Genomic DNA, 20,739 nt, shown 5'->3' on the forward strand with positions numbered 1-20,739 from the left:
TAAGTTTAGATATTTTCAACTCGTTTTTTCTCGACAATACCAATGATCACAAGAATCAAGCCAAAGAAATAATATTTGGTGAACTGAAAGCCATTCATAATGGTTAAAAAAATAAGGAATATTTCGCCAGATAAAAAACGAATAAAAAATTGATGTATGTGCTACGACCATACCACAACATAACAACTAGTGAAAAGTGTACTCGAACTAATTGAACACCCTCTATATTGTATGGAAATTGTTTATTATTGTATATTCTGAGATATAAATAGTTTTACGTTTTCTGCTTACAGTATAATTTAAACTCGCTTATTAAGAATATAAAAGATGATCGATTTTAAGAAAACCCAACTCTATGGAGCCACCATTAACTCAAAGTTTGCCATTTTTCATAAATCTCACATATAAGAACCACACAGAGCGTGGGGAACCACACGAGAATTTTGATATTATCTTTAAGTAATCAAGCTGAAAGTGCGAAAAAACAGCTTTAATAATACGACTTTTATCTTTCACTTTCCATATCTTTGGGCATCGCAGACGGAAACAGGACGAGGTGGCGACGCTCGTCGATTCAATCAGACAGAAATCGGAGCAGCAGAAGAAGGCCGGCATCGAGCTTGAAGCGACGTGCCACATTTGCCTCAAAACAAAATTTGCGGATGGCATCGGGCACATCTGCAATTATTGCAACATCCGTTGCTGTGCCAAATGTGGAGGCAAAGTCACGTTGCGCAACAACAAGGTTAGTAAAATAATAAAATCATAAACTTCCTAATGTCACTTTGTGTATTGTAATACATTCCATAAGCGATCGAAATGTTGAGAGCTAAACGAGGTTTTTTTCGTCGTTTTGAACTTAGTCTGCTATTTTCATCCTTCTTCTTCATTTGTCATGCTTCATTCCATGGCTATCAAAAATGGAAATCCAGATGAAGTGGTAAAAATTCATTCCATGCCGATTAAATGTGAGCCGGCGAGACTGTGAAAGGAGCCATAGAAATGCTTTGCAAATAGTAAATGATAGGCACCAGAATTCTGGGCGCCTACACCAAGACATTGGGTTGAAATTAAAATCTTTCGAGGCGCAATCCGAAAAAAGATGCTCATTGGTTCTTTCTTAGTGCGATTGTGAGCAAAACAGAGCGTTCAATTCATTTTACTTTTACCGGGTTGAGCACGTATGTGATATAAATTATAAAATGTAAGAAGGATATTTGTTTGAAGTTTTTTTACAGCCTGGTTGAAGATCGATAAAGATGAGAAATGTTTCTGAGAAAATCAGATAACATACCCACTAGACTGACCCAAATTTGTATGGGAAAATTTTTACAACATTGAAAAAATGACTTTCCGAAAGTTTCAGATCATTTGGTCGAAGCACGAGCTGGCTCAAAGAACTTGTAAAAAAATCAACATACTTTCACTCTGTATGTTCTAATATATGTTTACAGTATAAAAAAAAATGTTTACAGTACGCTAGAAAGCTCAGAATTTCAGAAATTGTAGTTTAAACAATGACAAACAAGTTTGTAGAAGATTATGACGCGATACGAGTTGACTGTGATGAGCTATTTGTAATTGAATGTGTGATTTATTTTTCGCATTTCATCGATATATCTTGAACGGTGTATAGGTGGATTATTAGTACTAACTTGATTGCATTGTTACACAATGAGAATAACAGATAGAAAATTTGTGAATGCAAGAAGGTCTAAATGCCCCACAGTAATGTTTGTCAGAGCTTTTTTCGCAACTTTGCCGAAGACACAAAATTTCTATTTGTTATTCTCATTGTGTAAAGATGTGATCAAGGTAGTGCGATTATTAGCCCATACACCGTTAACGATTTATTAATGAAATGCGAAAAAAGATCACACATCCAATTGCGGATAACTCATCACAGTCAACTCGTATCGCGTTACAATCTTCTACATACTTGTTTGTCATTGTTTGAACTACAATTTCTGAAATTCTGAGCTTCTAGTATACTGGAAACATATTTTAGAACACACAGAGTGAAAGTAGGTCAATTTTTCATACATTTTGCCGAAAATTTCCATACAAATTTCAAGTCCTTTTCGCCAGCTCGAATTTTTTTTTCAGACTCGTTGGAAAGTCACCACAGAGAAGATGCCTAAAGGGGGAACCCAATTTAAGCATGATTACATCGCTTAAATAATCAATCATTGTTTATGTGAAAAACGTATAGTTGACGAGATCTTGTTGAAAATATCTATAACAACAACAAACAAACAAAAAAAATTTCTCCTAAATTCATTAAATTTCTTGAAATGATCATTGTTACAATCGATCAGGTGCAACCATTAAAACTGGTGTAAACTCATTGCTGAACTCCATGATGAGCACCGTTTAGAATCGACGAAAAGAGCATCAATTTTCTCTAAATTCATGCAAAATGTTCGAAAAAAAGGTTTCTACCTACGAACTAGAAAGGTTCAGAACAGGTGCATAAAAATGGATCAAGTCAAAAACATTATTTTGAATAAAAAAGTACTGTGCATTGCGGTTCAAAATAACAAAAGTGGTCAACAATTATTAAAAAGCTTTTTTTTACTGAGGAATATGTGTGAAAAGTTGATAAAAAAATAAATTATTTTTTTTTTATGTTTGGTATCTTTTTCAATAATTGGTAGAACAGACTTTTGAAAAAAAAACTGAAAAAATCAATATTTTGAAATAACTTATGATTTTATTTGGAAAAACTGAGCATGATACTTAACCTAAGCTTGCCAGATTGCCCGGTTTTATCCGGGTTTGCCCGGATATTCGATGCAAAATTTCGAGAAAGTCCGATCCGGCCCGGTTGCCCGGATATTGTGAAAAAAGTCCGGATATTGCCCGGATTTTTTCACTATTTTCACAAAGAAACCAAAAAAAAAATCAAAGTTTTTGATTTAGTTTTAGCAAAATCGATTAACGGTATGGAAATTTTCAACGGTTGTTTCAAATAATTTCGCTGATTTACTTTTATAAACCTTTAAATATTTAAGTGTTCCAAAAAGTTTTTGGAAGTCTGCAATTAGGTTAGGTTTTTTTGAAAAAATGCCCGGAATTGCTAGGCCCGGATGGGAGTGCTTTTATGCTTGAGCAGATAGAGACAAAATTGGTTCAAAAAGTTGTAGAAATCGTTAAAATATTAAACTTTGCTAAAATAATAAAAGCTCTATCTTTAATCAATGCAGAATTATAAAGCTTTTAGTGCTTTTAGTTTGAAAAATACTTAAAATTTAGTTTTTATACTTAACTAGCTGACCCGGCGTGCTTCGCTACACCTTTCAAAATCAAATGATATTTTCAAAAGTTATTCAAATTTTTGTTGTTTTATCGGCATTATTTTAAATTAAATTATACCATAATTCATAAGCAACCGCTATAAAATGAGAGCTACAGCTTGAGTTTCGAATTGCTACACAAAGATAACTTAAACTTTAATTCTGAATCTTTCTCTATGAATTTGTGTTAAAGATCTGATAATTTTAATTTTTCTGGAGGGTCTTAAATTAATCGTATGCAAACAATCTAACTTATAAAATATGGTTGTTTTTGCTTAAAATGTTCTGGATTTATGCTAAAAAACTGATAAGAGAGCCCTCTCCCTGTCCTTCCCTCCAACTTCTGCTGAACGGAGGTGGTGATCTTTAATAATCATACCCATTTTTTACGTATCCAAAAATCCTCTTACATTAAATACTAGCTGACCCGGTGTGCTCCTACTGCAAGAAAGGAATTGTCTCACATAGAAAAAGTATTTTTCGTACTCAAATACTTTTTGATGCCAAATTTAGTTTCATTTGCTCAATTAATTCTCGAGTTATGCAAGAAAAATTGTATGGAAGCCCCCCTTTCCCCCTTTATATCTTTCCGCTGAAAAAAAGTTGGGGCTTCAATTTATAATAGAAACATTTCTCGTATCAAAATACTCCCACATGCCAAATATGGTTCCATTTGTTCGATAAACTCTCCAGTTATACTGAAAACTGTAAGGGAGACCTCTCCTCCCCTCTCCTCATCCACCTCTTTGAAGAAGTGAGGGATACCAAATATTCATAGAAGCATTTCTCGTACCCAAATATCATTCCATGCCAAATTTGGTTCCATTTGCTGTTGTAGTTCTTGAGTTATGCAGTAAAAATTGTATGAAACTCCCCTCCTTCTTTCAAGGGGTCTCAAACAATCATTAGAACATGTCACGTTCCCAAATACCCGCCCATGCCAAATTTGGTTCCATTTGCTTAATTAGTTTTTGAGTTATGTAAAAAAATAAAAAAAGAGGACCCTTCCCACCTTTATATATCCCTACTGAAAAGAGGGAGGGGTCTCAAATTATCATAGAAATATTTTTCGTATAAAAATACTTTCCCGTGCCAAATTTGGTTCCAATATCTTGATTAGTTTTCGAGTTATATGAAAAACTAGCTGACCCGGCAAACTTTGTCCTGCCTTCTTTAATTAAAGTTTTTACATTTTAAAGTTTTCTTTATTGTTTTTAAATCTTTTGATGATTTTTTTGTATATAATGTTTAGAAAGTGATTTAAACTGTTTTAAATTTTTTTAAAGCTTCTTCAATAACTACAGATAAACATTGCTTCTCATTTCAGTTCTGTCTGGTACACTATGTTTCTAGTTCTATTGTTCGGTGCAAACACGAATAAAGAAGATGGTTTTCCTACACGGGAACATGCCACGTAAAGTTGACCGTGTGAAAAACATGGATATTCTAGGTTAATCCCACAAACATCTAATGTTTGACCCTGCGATTTGTTGACAGTCATTGCGAATGCAAACCGTACTGGATATTGCGTTCTCTTAAACTCAAATGGTAAATCGTTTGATATTAGTGGGATTTTCGGAATGAGGACATCCTCTCCTTTAAATTTTCCTTTAAGAATAGTCGCTTGAATAATATTCGTTTTAAGATTTTTCACGACCAACCTTGTCCCGTTACACAATTTGGGTTGGTTAAGGTTACGGAGCATAATTATAACACTCCCAACTTTTATGCGTAAATTGTGCGGCGGCATTCCTGGAAGATCTAAAGAATTTAAGAACTCGGTTGGGTAGTTCGTAGCTTCTTCTGGATTGGTCATACAATCTACTGACTTGTACGCATGCAATTCTCCAGGAACTGTGTTCTGGATAATAAAATTCAATTCGTCGACATCCTTATTTTTCGCTGCCAGGATTGCACGTGCACTTAGCCAATCATGGTTCACATGGTTTTGAACGATATTCGGAAACACATTTGCAATGAGTTCCTTTTTTGTCGATACGAAAGAACAAAAACCTTGCGGGAATGAAATTAATCCTGTCGAAACGTCTACTGGTACTTCTCCATTGCCAATAGTCAAAAATTGTTGTTGAAGCGCAACTCGCATATTTGTCGTTAACCGCAGCGTCGTTACGTAACGCCACAAATACGAAAGTTTAAGGCAAGCATTTATCTCATCAGCTGCCGTTGACCGCGGTATGACAGGAAGCGTTTGTCGAAAATCTCCTGTAAAATTGAAAAAGTGTGTTCAATTGTTATAATGTATCAGTAAGTCACTAATAAGTCTTTCAGAAACATCCGAATAAAGCAAAAGGCTAATGGGTCTAAATAAAATAAACATGCAAACAAACAAACCTAGTAGAATCATGGCGCCTCCAAAATGTCCTGTATGATTTCGAAGATCCTTCATAGTTCGATCGAGTGCCTCTAATGCTCTTTTATGTGCCATTGTACATTCGTCCCAGATAATAATCTTGCAACTCTGCAGCAATTTCGCCATTGATGAATTCTTCGAAATATTACATGTTGGTTCCTCGGTCATCTGTAGATTCAATGGCAATTTGAATGCAGAATGAGCAGTTCGGCCACCTTCCAACATTGTGGCTTTAATGCCCGATGAGGCAACCGCCAGGGCAATGTCAGGTCTTGAACGAATTGAAGCCAACTGTAATGAAATAAGGAATGTTTTGCCAGTTCCACCAGGCGCATCGATGAAGAAAATGCCAAAAGTTTCGATTTTCGTCTCATCACCTATATTCATCATTATTCTATTTTGACCATTTTTTAAGCAAATATGTTTATTGCATGATTTTGTCGAGTGATTAATATTTCCATCAAAGAAATGATCAAATTTAGTGTTCAAACCTCTAAATGAGCGAGATGAGATGAAAATAGGTTCTGAGATGGATATCGGATCTTTTACCCTATATATTTTTTAAATAACTGTTCAAGTAATAAATAAGGGATAAATTATCAATGAAATGGCATTAATGTTTCGATAAATTGTGTCCTCACTATCCAAAATAAGATTTACTAAACAATACCTTAAACGTTGGTTTAAATCCACATTCTGCAACAATATTCGCTCCAAATGATGTCATTTGAAAGCAGCTATTGTAATTTTGGGTATGCGTTAAAAAATGTCCTGCTTCTGGTGAGTCTCTGAATAGCAATGAGCGCAGTGGTTCTGGTGGTGGAGTCAACGGTGGCAACTTTACTTTACCACCTGCGCAACATAAACCTGGTGTTTCTGAGTGAAACTTCAGCGCTTTACAGTATTGGTATACCAAATCCATGGGCCCGATTGTAAGGCAAGGCAGTTTGCTGTAGTCTATTGTACAATCATATTGGAAAGCGGCACGATACAAATTGCAATTCTGTTGCTGTTCAGTATTTATCTGGGCTTCTGCTTCCTCCTCTGTCGTTCGACGGCTACGAATTACCGACATACGTTCTCGAAGCTGTTGATTTGCTTCCGCGCTTTGCTCAGGGGTCTGATTGGCACGGAGCCTCGACAACCTTCGTGCATTGCGGCTGCGTAATCCAACGTACGTTCTCCTTATGGGCGGCATACTGATTCTAGAGTACTGAAGCTGCAAATGCAATTTCAAATTAATTGTTGAATGTACATTAAATATTCAGTGCTTCAAAAGTTTCAACACACTTACCAAAACCACCGGAATTCCCACCCCGGGATAATCACAAAACTTCAAATAATGTGTAAAGTGTTTGCAAATAACTCACGAATGCTCACGCTTTGAAAACCATTTTCTATCAATTCAAAAATAAAAAAACCCAACAACAGCATAAATGTCAAACAACTCCACTTCAAACACATCAATGCCTTCTTAGAACGGTACCATTTTCTCTATCTCTCCCTAACGCTGCATTCTATGTAAAATGTTTTTTTCTTTTACAAATTTCCCCTTAACATTTTCCAAATTTCGGCTCCGTTGTGACATTCCTTGTGTCAAGACGAACACAACAAAAAAAATCGCATGCAAATCGGATGATCCAGTGAAGAGTTATGCGTGTTCGCACATTTCTGTATGGTCTGTCTCTCTCCCTGTTTTATATATACACCCAAAATTCAGCCTCTGTGCCAATGGCGTGTAGTCAATTACATAGCATCATTGGTACAAGAAGATAACGCGATTGGTGCTGATTCGATTTGCTCCCACCGGCATTAATCTCCCAAGTTAACCGAATTGCGTATGTCTGAAAGAAACAAAATAAAAACGCTTTCACGTCCCTCCCTATCGCATCACAAGACGAAGAAGGATGGAAATAAATACCGGCCACACCAGGCAGCCGACGAACCGAGCGCTGTGCGTGTGAATGTAGCAAAAGCAACAACAAAAACATCCTTCTTTTTTTTTTTTTTTTTTCTTTGCTTGTCCGCAATGGGACGGCTAAGACCAATATGGTCCAACTCGCCAAAAAAAAAAAAAAAAAAAAAAAAAAAAAAAAAAAAAAAAAAAAAAAAAAAAAAAACATCCTTCTAATTCAATCCCTTCAATCTACCGGCAAACAACCACGGCCGAGCTGTGCGTGTGTATGCAGTAAAAGCAACAACAAAAAAAACATTCCTTCAATTCAATCAACCGGCAAACAACCACGGCTAAGCTGTGCGTTTGTATGTAGCAAAAGCAACAACAAAAACATTCCTTCAATTTACCGGCAAAGCTGCCCGGCTTTAGCAGCTGTGTATATGTAGCGTGTGTATGTAATAGCAGGCAGTAAGCAAAGCACAGTTCTCATTCAATGGGTTTCCCGTTTCCTCCACTCCCGTTCCCTTTCCCGTTTCCATCGCAAGACAAATGAATACCTTGAAAGGAGGCCAAACGCCGGGAAGCCACTGTCGTGCGTTTCTTTTGTGATTGATCGGTGGCAGAATGCCTATGACAAATATCCCTCTTCCTGCATGAAGCTCAAATAGTACACTGGTTAAGATGTCAGTCTGGCAAGACCATTTGGTTAGTGATTAGAGTTCGATTCTCCCTACGGGCGCTGTGGTTTATAATTTTATTTTCTTGTTTCTGGGATGAATTATCCAATAGGAACGAAATCCCATAAAATGTTTTTCTTGTTTTGCTTGAATGTAGTGGTCATGCATCATTTTAGTTGGGAGGCGAGTCCTTATGCCAGTTACGGTTTTTCAAACATATCATCTTCGGCACAGTGCACATTTCAGCGCATTATCGGCACAGAGATGTGCTAAATAGGCATTGGATTTTTGCAACCTCTTCTATGGGTGTATAGATAGTAAGGCAATCCCCCTCCCTCCTTCCTATCACCCCACTGAGAAGAGGGAGGGGTACCTTATATTCATATAAATATTCCTTGTTCCCAAATACCACCCCATGCCAAATTTGATACCATTTGCTTGATGGGTTCTCGAGATATGCAAAACTTTGTCTTTTGTTTTGGAGGCCCCTCCCCCCTTCATGAGAGAGGGAGGGGTCTCAAACCATAATAGGAACCTTCCCCTACCTCCAATACCCCCACCTGCCAAGTTTCAAGCAAATCGGTTCAGTAGTTTTCGAGTCTATAGGGAACAGACAGACAGACAGAAATTCATTTTTATATATAGGGGAGAGTGAGGATACTTGATCCCCTTTTTCTTATTTTCACCATATCTTTTTGGAAAAATTTTGCAACTCGCCGTTTTTGACATTTTCTGACAGCTTGTAACTTCAAGTTTCTATGCTCCAAAAATTAGAACGATACTTGAACCCGTTGATGAACTAGAAGCATTTTCGTGGGAGTAAAAAAATTGCGATTTTTCTGAAGTTAGGGGAGACTTGATCCCCTATTGAAGGAAACTTGATCTTTTATTCAGGAAGCCCTAATCCTTGTATAAAAATCAAACAAAACCCCAAGATAGAATGTTCATTGACTATTTTGGTCATGTTTGTTCTCATTTCACAATTTATAGCAGACATAAGAAGAAAATTCTACAACTTTGTCTCAACGCTAATAACATTGCACTGTGCATTGCATACTTAAAGGCGCTATTTTTTATAATTAAGAAAAAAATAACTATTATTGCTCTTTTCTTCGGACAATTGTTTGATAAATATTAGTTTTTAGATAAATATTAGTAATTTCGTAATCAGCAATCATAACGATCAATTCAGAAGAAGAATATGCCGTTTGGAAGGGGGATCAATTGTACCCAACTCTAGGGGATCAATTATACCCATAATCAACATTTTAGAAAACTTTTTCTGAAAAAAGTTGAGAGTTTTCCATTGCTTTGAAAATATGACATTATGAAGTTCATTTTACGACCGAACGATTGATGCATTGGAACAAATATTTTTTTCATAATTTTCCCATGTAAAGAACATTTTAAAATGATAAAAAAAGATCTTCAAGTTACATTTTGTGAATTTTTTCAAACAAAGTTCAATTACTCAAACAATTATTTTGTTAAAAAATTTTAAACTACAAGCATTGTTATTTTGCTCATTTTGGCACATTTTTCTAGAACATTTGATCTTTGTAAGACAATCCAGTTTCGAGATATAGCTAAGGAATCAAGTATCCCCAGGGATCAAGTATCCTCATTCTCCCCTATAGATAGTTCCATTGGTTGATAAGTTTTTAAGCTTTACAACAAAATGTATATGGAGCCTCCTCCTTTCTTCCCCTCTCTACACTGTAAAGCGTAAGGGTCCATAACAATCGTAGAAACATGTCTCGTAACCAGGTACCTTTCCATGCCATATTTCTTTCCATTTATTGGCATCGTTAGCATAAATTGAGAACTTATGCTAACAAAATTGTATTGGGCTCACCTCCCTCCTCCTATGCACCTACTCACTGAAAGGAGGATGATGTATCAGACAATCATAGAATCATACCAAAATGAACTACCATGTTAAGTTTTGTCTATTTCTCGGATTTTGTAAAAAAAAGTTAATTGTAAGCCTCCTCTTCCTTTCCTATATTCCCAATTCTATCATCCTACTGCAAAAAAGGAATTGTTTCACAAAGAAAAAGATTTTTTCGTACTCAAATACTTTTTGATGCCAAATTTGGTTTCATTTGCCCGATTAATTCTCGAGTTATGCAATAAAATTGTATGGAAGCCCTCCCTTGCCCCTTTATATCTTTCCGCTGAAAAAAGGTGGGCCGCTCAAATTTATAATAGAAATATTTCTCGTATCCAAATGCCCTCACATGCCAAATACGGTTCAATTTGCTCGATCAACTCTCCAGTTATACTGAAAATTGTAAGGGAGACCTCTCCTCTCCCTTTTCATCCACCTCTTTGAAGGAGTGAGGAATTCCAAATATTCATAGAAGCATTTCTTGTACCCAAATATCGTTCCATGTTAAATTTGGTTCCATTTGCTGTTGTAGTTCTTGAGTTATGTAGTAAAAATTGTATGAAACTCCCCTCCTTTTTTTAGTTGCATTTGCTTAATTAGTTTTTGAGTTATGTAAAAAATTATAAATGAGGACCCCCCACCCTCTTTATATCTCCCTACTGGAAAGAGGGAGGGGTCTCAAATGATCATAGACATATTTTTCGTATCCAAATACCCTCCCATGTCAAATTTGGTTCCACTTGCTTTATAAGTTTTTGAGTTCGTTTTCGAAGTCAGCTAGGAATAATAACAATACCAAAAATGCACAACAAATAAGCAAATTGATTTTTAACACCATTTTTTAAAGGATTTTCAACGACTATTAGTTGAAAATTTTTAAGTGAAATTGACTGTAGTAAAAAAGTCATTACCAAAAATCAACCAAAACAGTCGCTCCATTCATAAACAAAACCATTTTCTTACTCATGTATGATCATCACAAATGCTAGAATAAATAATAGTTTAACTGATACGATTCAAAAAAAATCAGAATCAAGGTTCAAAATTATTGCGACTTCCGACAAATTATTGATAAATTATTTAGTGATGATCAGTCTAGTCTACAAATTTGAAATTAATTTTTCATAACCAGCAGAAATAAAATGCGAATTAAATTTTGAATTAAACCAGAATTTAAAAGAAATCAAAACCCAATTGAAAAATAGAATTCAGACTTCCATTCATCATTTAAAGTTTAAACTGACAATGTAAAAGTTTGATAAAAGGCGATTTTTTGAGTGTTCAATAAGGAACTGATAGAAATATGGAATTCCCAGATTTGTTATATATTGGAAGCACGAAGCATATACTAATTTTCTTTACATTGCACGTAAGAGCTTAGCTTTACAGCTGCTACTGAATCATTTTCTGAACTTTGAATAAATTGTTTAAAAAAATATGATTGATTCAAGAAAGATGATTGAAAATAATAATAATAAAAAAAAACAGTCAAACATTATTCATTTTTGAGCGCGATTTTGGCGCTCTGAATATTTTGTCATCGTCTTTTGGAATATTGATTCCAAGGACAAAATGTAGAAATTATATTTTTCGTACTGAAAATTCCGATTTATAGGATTTCAAGATAATTATCTTTTCCAAACACAAAAATTCAGAATGAAAAAACAAAGACAAACTATTTATAAATACAAAAATAAATTGAAAAGTCTCACTTAAAAAATTTGGTAAAACTAAAAAAATTATTTTTTTAAATTTGGTGAATTTATTTGGAAATTAAAACTTAATATGAAAATGGAACAGATTAGTTTTTTAACAATTCAGAAAGAAATTTTTCAATAATTATATCTTGACATTTAAAAAACTTGTTTAAAGAATTAAATTGATAACTCAAGGAAACAGCATTTTGGAGCCTACGATTAAAAAAAAAATGGTAGGTAGATTTTAGCGTCCTGAACTCTAATCTTTTGTCAGGTTTTGTCTGTCACTTCTAGTTTTGGAAAATTGATGTTTATGAGATTTAAAATGAAGTTAATTTGAATTTTGATGACTAATGATCTAAGAAATCATCATTAAATAAATCAAACTGATCTTTTATTTATTTTTTAACCTTATTTAATTTGAGCATAATTTTCTGATGAATAAAATAATAACTGATCTTGAAAATTTAACAGTATAAAAAATTAAAACTATCATGACTCGCATTACTGACATTAGTGAATTGCATTTTATTGCATTCAACAATTTTTTAAATCCTGCAAAACGGTTTGATGTTTACTTTAAAAGATATCTCAAACTCTTATAAAAAAAATCGGAAAAACTCTCAGATTTTACGAAATGGAGTGAAGTAAACAAATAGAAATTATCTATAACTTTTTCACAGAGTAGGAAGGTTGATTATCAATTTAAAACCTTTAATTTAAATTTTAATGGTTTTGTCAAAAAATGCAGAAATTTTTGAAATGATTTTTACCTATTTTCAAAAGTTATTTCAAAACTAAAATCTAAAAAAAAAACTTTTTGAATATTTGAATTAGGGGTCCCAAATTAATCATAATAAGTTCATGAATTCTTTGCACCTTCAAAAAATTGGAATTTTGTGGCCTTGTGTAATTTATCAAAACCCTTTTGAATGGTAATATTTCATTTTAGCATAAAATTTGTAACGACATAAACGATATTGGTAATAAAGTAATAGATGCTAGTTTTTAGATTTTATTTTTGCTTATTCTATTGACCATTGTGAGTATTTAACACCTGTCACATGGCTATAAATTTCTGATGTTTCAAATAATAATTATTATTCGATGCATGCATTTTGAAGTTAAAATGGTTGGTTACAAATTCTGAACTTATTTTTTTACACTTCTTGAAATAAACCCATTCTTAAGGTAGGAGTTTTGTGTGGCAAGATTCGAGTTTCAATACCAAAGGTTTATTAAATCGCAACTCTAAACTTACAATAGAAAAATAAGTTTCAATTCGTGAGGGTCATATAATGTCGTAAAATGAAACCTCTTTGGCCTAAAGTGATGTAGGAAAAACTTCCGGAGGCGAGTCAATTTTCTGATATGTTTGTTTAAACTTATTTTTTAACACCTTTTGGGATCAAAAGATTTCTGGATACTAAAGTAAATTCATTTCTTGATCTGACAATTTTACTTGAAAAAATTTCCGTGGGGAGAAGATGTTGTTAAACTTCTAGAAGCACTACTATTCACTTTTACACAGTTAATTTAAGAAATAATTTAGACTTTTTGTAGAAAACATGAGTGGAACTAGTCTTTTTTCGCACTTTTTTTTTTAAATAATTTTGATCCTCAATTCCAATTGCTTCATCCAAAAAAAAGTAAACTAATACTTGATTTAACCATTGAACAATTTCAAACAAATTCTACGAGGAAATTTAGGTGATTTTCAATCCTGGCAGTTTTGCAGTTTTTTCAATTTTTAGACATTTCTACCATGTTTTGTGATTCAACAGAAATTGGGCTTCCCAAAAAATTAAAAAGACGTTGGGCCATTAAGTATTAGGTACCTGTGCAATTTAATAGTAATGATTACTATGTACTAGATATAAATTATAATTTAACTGGTTAACTAGTAAAACCAGAAAACTAGTAAACAAGAAATTATATATTGAAAACTGGCAAACAGCATCCTTGCTCGATGGATGCGATGCATGCGATTAAAATGGATTTAGCATCCTTGCTCGAGTTAACTACGAATTTTAGTGTCAAAGCTTATTAAGCACCTTACTACGATTTTTTTAAAATTTATGTGACAATTACTGAACTATCGGGATATCTTAATGAGGATCAATCAACTATGAAATCAGTGTGATGTGAAAACATTTTCAAATCACTTTTAATATTTAGCTCCTAAACCTGTGATTTGTTTCGTTGTTGGATGGTAATTTTCCAATCACTGTAAAAAAAGAATAGTTCCAACAGGCCGGGCTTCGACCATGCCATAAGAAAATTTAAAAACAACCGAAATTGAATCTCGTTCAAATTCTATTCTAGATTGAAGAATTATGTTTTACTGAAATAAATTCCATTGATTGTAAACTATCGATTTGGGTTTATAAACATCAAGGATTTCGCCTCTTGAGGAAAATATTTACACATAAAGTTCGATTGCCTCGAAAAAATGCTGTTGGCGTTCAGTTCGTTCTGGTCGAATCCCGACCAACTATGGTTGAGCCAGATTATAATGAAGCAGAGGATAAAGAAAACAACCAACCAAAATGTTTCAACTTTTAAATTAAATATTAAATGCATTGAGAAAAGGGATAATTAGAACAAAGATCACTTCGTGCTGTTGAAAAGGATGTTTTAAAGAGACAAACTCAACTTGAACACTCATCAACCTTATTTCTTTCCAACCACTAGGTGATATGGGTTTGCATCGTTTGTCGGAAGAAGCAGGAGCTGTTGTCTAAGACCGGCCAATGGATGAACAAAAGCACAAGTCCGGACGGTTCAGTCCGACGGATGGACGGCGACCCAAGGGTAACTAAATGCATATTTTTAATTTAAATATTGAATTATTAATCGTTTGTTTTTCTTCTATTAGGGCCACCTTCAAGGTTTCGATCCTCTCGATCCATCCGACAAACGACCCAAACTGGAGCGAGCGAGAAGTGCGGCCGAGAAAGAGAACAATCCTATGCAACGTTCCGGAAGCCAATTGAGACGACAGTACTCTCAGCAGGACCCGCCGGTGCGTCGGATGTCACAGTCTGACAGTGGGGTCGATATGTCTGGACCACCGCATGCTCGACTTCCGATGCCTCGAACGCACCCACAGGGAGGAGGTCAACAGCATAATCCTTACGGACAGTACTCTCAGCATGCCAGTCTTCCGCAACCACCGATGCAGTCCGCACCCTACGGACATCACGTTAACCCACAGGTGCAAATCACTCGCCCGAGTGGAAATGTTGGCAGCATGGGAGGGTACGGACACGATGATCCCAGCTATTACCAGGTAGAATAAAAATAACATTAAAACTACATTACGGAATCTAATGATTTCCACCGTTTATCGCTTCAGGGTGAAATCGAAGATTTGATGCGAGCCCATCCGCATCTGGTGCATCCTCGGCAACAGCAGCACTACGCCGAATCGATGCAATCCGGGGCACCGAGCTACGGAAGTGGCAGCAGTAGCGGGATCGTGATGCCTCCGGAACCTATGAAGAAACATAAGCGCCCCATGGGTGGACCATACTTGCCGCAGCAGCGATCGTTTAGCAGTTCCGACGAGGACATCCAATCGACGCCGGAGTACGAAGGTCAGTCGATCAGTTTTGTTCCTACTCTGTTCTGTTCTGTACAAACTTTTGTGTATAATTTGGTTCCGTTTTTTTCACTGTTTTTACTTCACTTATTTTTGTTTACGGTATTCGTTATAGTGTCAATTCTTAATCCCTAATTTTACCTGTGTAAAAAGGTGCTGATAGCACATCCGATGCGGATTTGTTCGATGCGAACAGAGAGCAACTGAAACTATCGTTGAAGACAGGCTCTAAATACGTCTAGCGGCTTGCTGATCCTAGGGTGGATTGTAGGAAGGGCGTGTTTTATTGTATGAATCGATAAACAAATGGCCACAAAACTCAACATCCAGCAACTGATTTGTTTACTTTGATTTTTTCTTTACTGTAATAAGCATAAAGCAACTTTTGTATAATGTTTCATATGATTCATAATTCCATAAAAACTTATCATGATAAAAACTTATCATAAAAAATACCATTGAATGGATTTTTATTTTGTGTCGTTGATAACATTTGAAACGAGTGTTTAATAAAAATCTATCCTATTTATTTTGAAGTATGATGAATCCAAAATTAACCTTCACGAATATTTTAGGCATTTACTCGGAAAAAAAAATCCACTGCGATATTTTGTCTTTAACCTGGATGATGATATATTGTGTATGGTTGTGAAGTTGATCCCAATTTCTTATGTTCATCATAACTTTTTTGAAAAATTCAGATACGCGCCTTGTTTATAAGATAAGACCATATTACTTTGTTTCAGCTATAGAGAATTCTAAAAGTTTGTTTACCACCTTGCAGTCATAGCATACTTTTAGGCGAAAATTTTACATATTTTAGACAAAACCAATCTTTTCAGGCAATCTTTGGATAACAATAGTTTTAGGATAAATATAAGTTATATCGTGCTTAACTGTTATCACGATTCATTAGTTGAAAACATGTCTTTACATGTCACAACATGTTAAGGGATCAGTTGAATCCGTAGGTAACATTTTAGAAAACCTTTTCTAAAAAAGTTAAGAGTTAACCTTTGCCCTGGCATTAAGACATTATGAAGTTCATATTATTCCACAACGATTGACATATTGGAATTATCGATAAATTTTTCTCCAAAAGTTGAATAACTTAGAAAATAGTTTTTTTTTCTTCAAATTTTCAAAAGTAACAGCATTGTTGTTTTGCTCCATTTGGCACATGTTTCTAAAATATTACATTTTTATGAGTTATGAGTTATGAGTTATGAGTTATGAGTTATGAGTTATACCTGTGGGATCAAGTCACTCCGGGGATGAATACTCATTCTCCCATATTTAAATAAAAAATTTAGAAACATCAGTGGTGCACTGAAAGCAGAATTCACATTTCATTTTTCTTTGTCGGAAGTCAGAAGTCCGGACTTACACCCTCGAAACTTCCTTACATTTATGGATGGGTCGTAGAGATCTCTGCATCTATCTTTAAGTAAACGTTGACTAACATCCCTCCCCTTTTTCTCCACACAGTCCGCACGGTTCGGCCTGGAAACCTTCAACATTCGGTGGGGGCTGGTTTTTCATTTAAATTTTTTTTTTTCTCTGAGGCAACGAATTGGAAGAACTAGGTTCATTTGACATCATATGCCACCCTCTCGGAAGGAAAATTGCAATTCTGAGCGACTGTGATTTCATAAAACAGAGAGTTGATGAGTAGCGCCAACTGAAGTTCTAGGCGACTGTTCATGCAAATATGAATGTAAATGCGAGTCGGAAGTCCGGACCTACGAAGTAAAATACTTGCGTGATCATATTGTTGTTGTGATTTTTAGGGCTCGGTCAAGGCTATTTTGTCATCGAACCAAAACTTGTTCAACTTACTCGAATTGATGCATCCCCTGGCAAGGTTCGAACTCACCTTAATGAATGAAAAAAGAAGGATTACCTGCAAGCTTGCACCTACCGTGCCATTTTTTCAAGTTTTTGGTTTAAGAACCTTAAATAGAGACCGAGTCGGATTCAGCGCTGATGTGGTCAGAATGTATGCCAGAAGTACAGGGTTTAATTCCTGGTATCGATAAGCAAACTTTTGGATTCGAATTCCATTAGTGGTCGACAGGTTAGATGTGATTCCTCATAAAATGGACTAAACAATAAGAATGCTCAATCAGTTGTCAGCTGGCAAGGTATATACACGGATACCACAATACCTGTAAGTAAACTAGCCCGCCTAATTGACTCGTTCTTCCAAAATAAACCTACATCAATAAAATATATCAACTCCATAATAGTTCATACGAAGCCATGGGGTCCGGGTATGGTGACGCCTTGCATTGGAGATTTGTCGAACTCAATTATTGAAGAATGCATGTGAGCACATATTCAGGTAGAAACTGCAGTGAATCCGTGCACCCATGGTGGATAAGCAACATATAAATAAAGACCAAGTCGAATTATTTTTTCAATAATCAAATCTCTTATTCACAGCTGGGTGTTACTCAACCTGAGCCCATTGGAGATTTGAACGTGTGAAAGGTGTTAAAAAGTCGTTTCTGAGATTTATAAAATTGGTCTGAAGTCGTAGAAATGTTAAAATTCATGAATGTACAGGCAGACCCGAATGACCCGGGTAATTAAGAGGTCTCTAATAAATTATAATAATAATAATAGGTGTACGGGAAACACGTAGATTTGGTCACAGTGGCAAGGTTGCCGAAATCACAGAAAAATCTTTGACTATACAGAATTTTAAGCAAATTTTCATCACAGAATCTGTGTCATAGATCACAGAGTTTTGAAAAAAAACACAGATTTCACAGATTATGATCAAGATTATGTCAAAAGAAATTTCGGATTTTTAACTTTGAATTGGGAAAATATGGTGAGATTGGAAGTGGTAAATGATTAATGGCAAATTAAATGTAGAATAGACCCAATTTTATGACTTTTCATTGAAATTTATTGTAAAAACAGCTCAGAAAACTATAACAGAATTTTTGGGTAAAATCACAGAATCACAGATTTTTTTTCTGCAAAATGACAGATTTTTTTCGACAATCTTGCACAGTGGTTAGGTGCAACAGCTTCTAAGCTAGCGCTATAAAAAGTTGTAAATGTAGGAAATCCATTGTTCGTTTTCCATTCCCTCAGGTTCTCTTGGATGAACTTCGTCGTTAGAACAACCGTTATATTCGAAAGGCAGTCACGCTGCGGGTTTTCCAGAACTGTTACCACAATTCTTGAGCTAAGATTGACGTCAATAGTAGCACTAAACTGAGATGCCATATTTGGAATGAAATTTGTTCCGTGTGTATATGAAGACGACTTGTGGACCACAAGTTGTTCTGCACCTCGGCACAGACGCATAACCACCTGTAATGTTGTATCTTAGGACTTTACCTTTGAGACGGTCTTATAACGAAACGCTAACTAACCGAATGTTACCTATAAAGTACCTAAACTCAAGTGCATTTACCAATCATGCATGCTGCATTAATAACTCAAGTCGAGGTTTTCCTCATCTCAGATGAGTTAAATTCATGCATAAAAGGGTAGCTAAAACGATTTGTGATGAGAAACCATTAAGAACGAAGATCGGTAACCTCGGCTCAAATATTTCTCTTCAAAGTGGTGAGGGATTAATCTGTTCTATTCGGGAGCCTTTGTGTGATCAAAATAAAATTTAGGACGTTGTTTTAGTGTTTTTGGTTCATTCATACTTTGAGTGATAGGGTTGAAACATACATGAAACCAAAATGTTCGTTTAAATAGGGCCTTTAAGCAGCTTTCAAACAGAAAACATTCCAAGTAGCTATAAGTTCACTGCATTATGTGATGCAGGCTGTGCGCCAGGATTGGCGAAATTAACTGCTGTTTTAGTGTAGAAACTGCTATAACTCTAAAAAACAATATATTAGCATATATTGATGATATAGCGTTGGCAGGAAAAATTCTGGGAAAATGCAAATGGCGTCCAAATGAGGCGCAATCATGCGGGAAAAAATATAGGTATTTTTGATTTTCGTCTGGGTTTATTTTTCTGCCATTATACTGAATTTTCCTCTTGTTGATGTTTCACTTATGCATATTATGGGGATCCTTCGGATTGGATTTCCTACATGATTTTTTTTTGTTGGAGATAAACAGCCGCCGCCCGTGACGTAGAGGATAGCCTTCAAGTTTTCTACGGCAACGGCCATGAGATCGATTCCCGGTCACGGCATACATAGTACACTTTCTGTGGGTTGGTGGTTTAAGCATTTGTAAGATGCTTGCCATCGTATTTTCAAATGATATACGACATGGTGTTAAGTAGTTAAGTTCAATATGTGTTTGTATTCCTTTAAAAAAAATCGAATTTTACAGTGACTCTGCTTGTGAACATCCGCGTAAAATCATTGAAAAAACCCTATTTGAATCAAATTTCTATGCCAATGTGCTTTGGTATAATGTCACTGTAGTGCTTACACAGTGCTTAAAAAAAGCATTAAATCAAGCTAGTGTGATGTCAATTTTATGCATAGAAAACATAGCATTTGTTATTCTGATATAAAGCTATGTTGCATTTCAAATAATTTATTTTATTTTATTTTATTTTATTTATTACAAATATGTAGTATAAGGTAATTAAGGTAAGGTAAGGTAATAATTTGTACAAAGCTGATAAAATGCTAGTTACCTTTGAAAAGATTGGTATAATTCTAATATGATGCAGCATAGAACTAGAGGAGCTGTTATAATGCAGAATTGTACTTGATATGCTGACAGTTATTTTTTAACTTATTCGGTAAAACCTTTCTTCGACTCTTGGGCTCGAACTCGCGGAAATCGGCTCAGGCTCCACTTTTAATAAGAATTTTTATTCATTTCTTTAAAACCTTTTAAAGTTGTTAGAAATTATGTGAATATCAAAAAATCGATACTCACTTTTTTTCTGAATTTGCTGCTGCAACCCTGTTAGATATTATATGAAAAGAAAACTTTACTACTTCAGTAGACTTATCTTCATGTTTCATTGTTGCGGGTAGGAGATACTCTAGACTTTGACAGGAGCTAATTTTCGACAGATTTTTAATTAAGAACCTATCTTTCTATTAGTTTGTTCAAGCTGTATTTGTTCAAAATTTTCTATTTTTGTCCTAAAGCATGTGTTGAATATAAAAATTATTCTAAATGACTTGTTTATCGACCAAATAAGAATAGTTTTGAAACTATTAAATATAAGTTGTAAGTCATGAATAATAAACTTTTTATTCAAATAATAGCAACATAAAAGGAGTCAATCGATAGATAAGGTTCAGAATAAGGTTTTTAATTCATATTTTTGCTAACATTTCAAGGAATTTGAA

The 20,739-nt window shown here is 34.9% G+C and overlaps 1 protein-coding gene across 9 annotated transcripts in view; it reads left to right on the top strand.

The window, feature by feature from the left end:
• LOC129755075 (regulating synaptic membrane exocytosis protein 2) overlaps positions 1-20,739 on the top strand; it is a 209,294-nt gene that overhangs the window by 50,899 nt on the left and 137,656 nt on the right. For all 9 annotated transcript variants that reach the window (XM_055751411.1, XM_055751404.1, XM_055751406.1 and 6 more), the window contains exons 3-6: positions 541-745; positions 14,524-14,643; positions 14,708-15,121; positions 15,188-15,428. In XM_055751411.1, coding sequence (XP_055607386.1) covers positions 541-745; positions 14,524-14,643; positions 14,708-15,121; positions 15,188-15,428 — 980 coding nt within the window. The remainder of the gene's footprint in view (positions 1-540; positions 746-14,523; positions 14,644-14,707; positions 15,122-15,187; positions 15,429-20,739) is intronic.

The sequence above is a fragment of the Uranotaenia lowii genome, chromosome 3, assembly GCF_029784155.1.
Source record: "Uranotaenia lowii strain MFRU-FL chromosome 3, ASM2978415v1, whole genome shotgun sequence".
Taxonomy (NCBI): Eukaryota; Metazoa; Arthropoda; class Insecta; order Diptera; family Culicidae; genus Uranotaenia; species Uranotaenia lowii.